The following is a 7,973-nucleotide window of genomic DNA, read 5'->3' as shown; positions in this document are numbered from 1 at the left end:
AGGTAGAGTGTTGTGTTGGACATGGTCTGGATTCCTTCCTCAGCACCGCAAGTACAAGCGAGCAGCGCAAACAATAAAAACGTCCAAAGTTGGACAACAATTTTAGAGTGAAAATTATTTTAAAAAACATTATTGGTGAGGGTTCCCTTTAGGAAATCGGCTTTTACAGAAAGCAGAGCGGTTTCTACTCCATTTCCTTCATATTCATCTATTTGTCCCTTAAGTGGAGCAAAGTACCATTTTCCTGGGGGAGAAAAAGTCACTATAAAATGGGCAGAAAGATACTGCTGGCTCCTGTGTGCCCGGCAGAGCCTTCGAGAGTTGGCGAAGCAGTGGTTTGGGGAAAGCCTCCCAAGGGCTTTCCATAGCGAGCTGGGACGCCCGGGTGCAGCGGAGCGCCGTTTATCCGACGGCTTTTGGGCGCAAACACGCACTGGCTCCCGCGCCCCGAAAACGTTGGGAGGCAGAGTTTGGAGGCAGGAAAAGGGGCCGAAGGGGCGGGCTGCGCGAGCGAGCACCTGCTCGGCTGCTCTCCGGGCGGTCCGGGACGGGCTGGGTGCGGCGGGCTGGCGGCCGGGAGGAGAGGCTCGTCCCACCTGGGCCCGAGCGCCACCCGCCCAGAGCCCGCCGGGCCGGGCGTGCAGCCAGGGCGGCCGAGGGGCGGCGCGGAAGGGCGGAGGGCCGGGGCCGGGGGCGGGGGCTGCGGCGGTCGCGGGGTGTGGAGCGCGGCCGGGAGACTCTGGCTGGGTCGGGTCGCAGGTGTCACTGCAGCTCTGGCCATGAGGACCCTGTGGATGGTGCTGTGTGCGTTGACACGACTGTGGCCTGGGGCCCTGGCTGGCTGCGCAGAGGCCGGGCGCTGCTGCCCTGGTCGGGACCCAGCCTGCTTCGCCCGCGGCTGGAGGCTGGACAGGGTCTATGGAACGTGCTTCTGCGATCAAGCCTGCCGTCTCACCGGGGACTGCTGCTTCGACTACGACCGGGCGTGTCCAGGTGGGTGGCTGGGCCCGGGGTGGGGCCGCCTACCGTGCAACCCCAGACCTCGGGGAGAGGGCAGAGCGCTGGGCCGCTAGAAGCCGGGAGGGAGTCTTCTGGTTGCTTCTAGTCCAGTCTGGTCTTAGTCTCCCAATCCCAGACACCTAAGTTTCCCAGTCCTCTTCATTAACATCTCTGAAGCACCCTTCTTGGACGTTTGTGGGCCACCTCTGGGCATGGATTTTGTGATCAAGAAAGTCACCTGGGGCCTAGAAGGTCGGCGCTGACAGCTTTCGAGGGTGTGTCTCTGGGCCAGTCTTCCCTACAGTTAAGTCAAGTTCACGTATCACGTTGGGGGATGGAAAACCGTGAAGTGGGCAGGAAGGTGTGACTAGCCCACTTTGGACTAAGCTTGCCCTTGGGAGAGGTGGAGCATAAAGTTCTCAGAGGTCTGCGGTTGTGTTTCCGCAGTGGGCTCCAACAGGGACCACAGTTGCTTCCCGTGAGGTTTTCTGTGCTCTCCAGAGCTATCCTTAGGCCTCTACCGTGTTGTCATCCGGACCCGAGGCCTTTCCTCATTTAAATTTCCCTTAGCATTTCGGTTCTTTATCCGTTTGTAGGGTTCAGTCAACAGTGCCGCTTTAATTGAATTTTAAGGAAAAGGAAGAAATGGGAAGCATAATCCTGAAAACCAAACTGAAAGCAACTCTGCTTGCTGCTAATCACATCAGTCCAAAGCCGCACATTGGATAGGGTTGGAACTCAGTCCCCTCTCAGGTCCTTCCTCAGCATCTCCTGGGGAGAGGACCCACAGGGTCCAGCAGGGACAAGGACACTCTTGCCTCTTCGCTCAGAGCCTGTAAGCCCCTAGGCAGGTCTGTCACCCAGGCCTGATACTGGAAGAGCAACCCGAAAAACTGGACGATTTACCGACTGGCTAAAGAACTAATTACTTACCTCTGAATAGGGATGCTCTTTTTCATTTTTTTCCTGTTCCAGGACATCTTGCCTCAGACTAAAGGAAGCTGAAAAGGTCAATTACTCAGGAAATGTAGTGACTCTGAGTCATGTGTCCCCACCCCTGACAGCACCCTAAAACTGTGCGTCTCAGCTACTTGAATACCTCAGGAACATCTCCTAACCAGGATTTGGTTCTGAAACCACTCTTCCATTATAGAATTCCTGCAGCCTAGGGAGGTGTTACCTCTACATTGGTTATGGAGTTCCTGCAGCCTAGGGATGCGGGAAGCACAAAGATGGACCAACAGTGAAGGTGCAATCTCTGCTCCCTAAGAAGTCACCAAGAAGCATACACAGGCAACAGTAGAGCAAGTGCCCTTTTCTCTTCAGAGAACCTTTCCACCACGGGTTGCCCGGCACCGTGATTTGCTTCTTTTCCCCTGTGTCCTTTCGTAAGGCGCTGGGCTTCACCTGTCCCTTTCACGCTCTGTGCGCTAGCCCTTTGGTATTTTCCCTGTTGAACTTCATGGCTCTGTTTAAGTGAACTAAATCTCCATAACATCACCGCAGTGGATCTGATCGCTGCGAGGGCACCGCGTGGCTGCTGGGCAGGCAGGGCGCACAGCACCAGCGCGTTGCCGGAAGTCATGAGTCATGTCCGGAAGAAGGACAGCGGCAGAACAGTGTGAGAGGCTCCTCACGTTGTTCGGACCTGCACATGAGGGATGCTTATTGTCTCCGAGATTTTCCATTTAATACTTTCTGAGATCCTAGACAGAGAAACTAGGTGAGAGGAGGGGATTATATCTAAAACAGGTAATCTGAAAGAAACACTAGAAGACATGTAGGAAGCCTCATGTCTCTGTTCAGCTGCCTGCCGCCTGCCAGGCCCTGAAACTAACAGAGTAAACGTGGCAGATTGTAGACACAGCCGGATATAGAGGTCAGGCACTCCAGAGGGATGGGGAGTAGAGGGGAGGATAGTGAGAGGAACTTCTTTCTTTGCTTGGAACTTGCTATGTAAACAAGGCTGGCCTCCAATTCTCAGAGATTTTCCTGCCTCTGCCTCCAGAGTGCTGGGTTAAAGGTGTGTGCTATCACACCTGGCTGCGATTGGTTTCTAGGAGACATGGCAGTGCCAGGCTGAAGCACACACACACACACACACACACACACACACACACACACACACCCTCCCGCCTTAATCTGACCACAAAGAAATGAAATACCCTTGTTTTGGCCTGGGATGTAGAGATAGTAAAATCAATGATTTTGGACTGGTTATTTATTGGATAAACCCAGGAGAGTAAGTGAATTTATCATCTTGTGAGGAACTCTAAAGCAAGTCACAGAAATTGCATGCTTGGTGGAGGAACTAAAGCCAGAACAGGGAGTGTGGTGGAATTTAAAAGCCTATCTGCCAGTCCTGAACGCACTTTCCCAGGTCAACAGAGGGCTTGTAGGCTGAAGAGGAGCTGACTTGACAGTAGTAAGGCTGCCTGCTGGTGCATGCTCTAGTCTGAATGTTCCTGTGAAAAGAAGAAGGAAATAGAGGCCACTGGAAGTTGGCCACTTGGTGAGACCGAGCCTGCTTCTGCATTTCAGCTAAGGATACAAGCCAAGGGCAGGGTGGAGCTGAGAAACACAGCCTTCTCTGCCCTGGGCAAGCTGGCTGACTCTATGTCAGGGCTGCTGTGGGCCTGCCTCCACTGGCCGGAGTGAAAACTGCAGCTAGAACTGCCTGTGAGCGCCACTCTTTGGCAGAATGCCTCTCTCTATTCTTATGGAATTTTCCCACCAAATAGTTATTATTTGTTTGTGATTGCCTCCAATCTGAAATAACCATAATCCACGATTTTGTCCTCAGACTTGAGGAATGTCAGGTTTAACCTTTACCCTGTCTACTGCTCTTATGGTTTTGGAGAATGAATGCCAGTCTCTTGGGGCTCAGCGTATCTCATGTGTAAAAGGAAAATGACAAGACCAAAACAGGGGACTGTCAAGTGGTCGCTAGAAGGTGATACCTAGAAAGCCCAGAACTTGGTACCTGGCAGGCTCTTATGGAGCAAGTGTTCTGTCATCAGCCTTTGGCCACAGTGGACATTGCTGCATATTTCAATTAATTAAACATTTAACACTAGAACTTCAGGAGTACATAGTCTAGTTATTCCTATTTGTTATTATTAAGTCACAAGTGTCTACACAGACATGGTGGCAAACACTTAAACCCCAGCACTCAGGAGGCTGAAACAGGAGGGTCAGAAGCCCAAGGCCTGCTGGATCAATGGAGTAAATTTGAGACCCATGTGAGTAAATTAGTTCAGAATCACATTCTCGGGCTGTGACTTGATGGCAGTGTGAGCAGGTCTGGAGTCTGGTCACCAGCACCGCAATTTATTTTCCTCTTTTGCAAAAATCTACCCAAACCCTGGGGGAGAGAAGGCACCCAAAATAAAGCAGATGTGTTACTGTTTATCTTACTTATCTTACTATCTGCTTAAGATCAGAGAAATTCTGAAGGGTGAAATTCATACAGCTCAAGGATGCTGGGGAAAGTATGGCTGCCCGGTGTTACCATTTTACAAATGCCAAAGCTGAGGAATGCAAGGGCTCCCATCACCCCCATTCACACAAATGAGGGTAGAGCAGAGGCCAGAAACACAGGTTTTTCTGACCTCAGATTACAACCTGCATCTTTTGAGTAGAATTTGTAGTGACTCCATACACATTCCTGAATCCTGCAAGTCCCCGTGGTTGCTCAGCTCTCAGAAGCATCTAACCTTTCATAGTCTCCTTGCCCAAGGTTTGCCCTCTCCTTGCTTTGAAGCCCTTTGATCTGACAGTATGTCTGACGTCATAAAACGTGTAACTGTGTCTGTATGAGTCAGCATGCTGAGTTCTCCATCCTCGCAACACATTTGGGGAAAGTGTCACAAAGAGATGGGATACTGGCTTTTTTTTTTTTAAATCTAAGTTGAAAGGTTTCTTTTTCCTCTTATGTAACAATAAAACCTATTTTAACCCCAGAGATCCTTAGATAAAAGAATTATCTTTATTGGACAGGTAAAATAAAATAAAAATATTATTTCACCTATAGAATAACTTGAGTTGCCAAAGAAATTTATGCTGAAATGAATTATTTCAAAAGATAACATTTTGGGGATGGCATGGGTTTAACACCAATAATATATCAAGTCTCCTACAAAGAAAAAATTAAGTAGAAAACAAAACAGCTTTTTTGCTGGGTGGTGGTGGTACACACCTTTGATCCCAATATTTGGGAAGCAGAAGCAGGCAGATCTCTAGGTAGAGGCCAGCCTGGTCTACAGAGAAAGTTCCAGGACAGACAGGGCTATCCAGAGAAACCCTGCCTTCCCCCCCCCCAAAACAAACAAACAAACAAACAAACCACCACCAACAAAAACAAAAAATAAAACCACCACGAACAACAAAACAATCTCCACTGGGTATATCTAAAATAGCAGGAGAAGGGAAAGACCCAGATGTAAGTCATTGCCTGGAATGACTTAGTAGAAGTCTTGCTTGTCTAGTGCCTCTCCCAAGTCGCTAACTCAGGTTCCTATGGACTTCGTGCTAAGGCCACAGAAACAGTGGGCTGTATTAGATCCTTCACAGCAATCAGGGAAAAGGCAGAACTATGCTTAGCAGTTATTCACTCACAGGACGGGGCGAAGCCGAGTAGTCCCCGTGTCTCCTGGATCTCCAGGAAGTCCAGGGAACAAACTGCCCCAACTCCAATGGGAAAGGAGGGGACCTTGAGCTTATGACCAGAGGCTCACAACCAACCAAGAAGAAGGATGACTCAGATCCTGAGGACAGAGAAAGCTGAAGCTTCTTGACCAGAACTAGCACAGCCTGAGGGGAAGCCTGAGGGGCAGCTGGAGGGGCAGCCCAAGGGGCAGCCTGGAGCTAGCAGTGGTAGCCTAGAGTCAAGGAAGGGGATATAGGTAACACCCAGGTGACATTTACCCTAGATCAACACCCCCCCACACACACTCCTACCCCTGGGTCAGCACCCCCCCCACTCCTACCCCTGGGTCAGCACCCCCCAATACACACTCCTACCCCTGGGTCAGCACCCCTCCACACACTCTGACCCCTGGTCAGCACCCTCCCACTCCTACCTCTGGGTCAGCACCTCACACACACTCCTACCCCTGGGTCAGCACCCCACACACACTCCGACCCCTGGGTCAGCACCTTACACACACTCTGACCCCTGGGTCAGCACCCCCCCACACACTCCTACCCCTGGGTCAGCACCCTCACACACTCCTACCCCTGGGTCAGCACCCTCACACACTCCTACCCCTGGGTCAGCACCCCCACACACACTCCTACCCCTGGGTCAGCACCACACACACACTCTGACCCCTGGGTCAGCACCCCCAACACTCTGACCTCCCAGCACAACTACTTTTCAGCTACTCTCTCACACGATATCATGACCACTGAAAGTTATGCTCCATTTTTGTCTCATTTAAGTGAGGAAGATAATATAGAAAGGCTAGGTAACTGTCTGAAGGGTCTCCACTCACAAGTGATGGAGCAGGATTTGAACCCAGGAAGTCTGGATCCAGGGCTCACAGTTTCTAAAGATTCTCTTGTGCTGTCTCTAAGAAGTTGGGATGTATGGGAAGCCGAGTACTTAGCAGGGTAAGACCCCGACACTGGAGAGTGAGTGAGTCTTCTGGCATCTGACTCTGTGCTCTTGGGGGGCTCTGGGCCCTGGTCTTTGTTATTCCTCTACATTCACCAGCCCCAATTACGGTGCTTAGGCTGAACCCCCCAACCCACCCATGCTAAGAACAGGCTTTACAACTCAGTCCCACAAAGCTTTCTTCATAGATACTTGATCCAACACAATGTCTCAAGCGCATGTGTGGTTACCACCCCTGGGTTATCCATGGCTTCGGAAAGTACTGCTGTCGGAACACACCCATATTTTCTTTTAAAAATGTTTCCTGACAGGCATGGTGTGCAAGCCTTTAGTCCCAGCACTGGGAGGTGGAGGCAGGCTGATCTCAGTGAGTATGAGGCCTGTCTGTTCTACATAGGAAGCTCCAGGCCAGCTAGAGATACCTAGTGAGAGCTGCTCTCTGTCTCTGCCCTCCTGTGCTCACACACACACACACACCACACACACACACACCACACACACACACACCACACACACCACACACACACACCACACACACACACCACACACACACACCACACACACACACCACACACACCACACACACACACCACACACACACACACCACACACACACACACCACACACACACACACCACACACACACACACCACACACACACACACACACACACACACACCACACACACACACCACAGAGAGAGAGAGAGAGACAGAGTCAGAGACAGAACAAAAAAGAAAGGCTGCTTTTCTTTCTTCCTGGACTCTAGGCTCTAATCTGTTGAGAGGAATTTGGAAAGTACAGAAATAGAAACAAAGGGGGCTGCAGATGTCGCTTGGTGGCAGAGCCCTTGCCTAGTGTGTATGAGGCTCTGGGTTTGTTCCCCAGCATTGCGGAAAGGGTGAGGGACCCAGAAGTGCATACAGGAGCACAGCTCTCCGGAGCAGTTACCCAGGAGAAGGCATCCTTGCCTTTCTGTTTGTGTTGTACCCCTCCCCCAGGTTTACCTGATCTCTAAAATCCTGCTTGTATTACGAAGTAGCTTATGCCATTGTTTTGCTACCATTTGAAAAACTAGGCTACCTGATGTCGCAAAAGATTGTTTTTAAAACCTATGGAGGAAGATGACAGTTGTTATGAGAGGAAAACAATAAAAGCTGAGTTTTTTGCAGTACAAATAGTCCCTTTGGGTAATGTGGTTTTATCTGAGTCTCAGAAAGGGCTTTGACAAGACTGCCCAGAAGAGGATGTACATGCCTGGAAAGGAACAGGAAGGTGACAGGCATGTAAAATAACACGAGCTGTGCCTGCCTTTGGTGTACTGGCTAAGGGAGCCATTCTGTATTCTTTCTATAGA

General features: G+C 50.6%; 1 protein-coding gene across 1 annotated transcript in view; it reads left to right on the top strand.

The window, feature by feature from the left end:
- Nucleotides 1–429: 429 nt before the first annotated feature.
- Sbspon (somatomedin B and thrombospondin type 1 domain containing) overlaps nucleotides 430–7,973 on the top strand; it is a 30,645-nt gene continuing 23,101 nt past the window's right edge. The window contains exon 1 of the mRNA XM_075971419.1: nucleotides 430–993. Within this exon, the coding sequence (XP_075827534.1) occupies nucleotides 780–993 (214 nt within the window). The 5' untranslated portion in view covers nucleotides 430–779. The remainder of the gene's footprint in view (nucleotides 994–7,973) is intronic.

The sequence above is a fragment of the Microtus pennsylvanicus genome, chromosome 5 (assembly GCF_037038515.1).
Source record: "Microtus pennsylvanicus isolate mMicPen1 chromosome 5, mMicPen1.hap1, whole genome shotgun sequence".
Classification (NCBI taxonomy): Eukaryota; Metazoa; Chordata; class Mammalia; order Rodentia; family Cricetidae; genus Microtus; species Microtus pennsylvanicus.
This window is presented reverse-complemented; position numbering and strand designations above follow the sequence as displayed.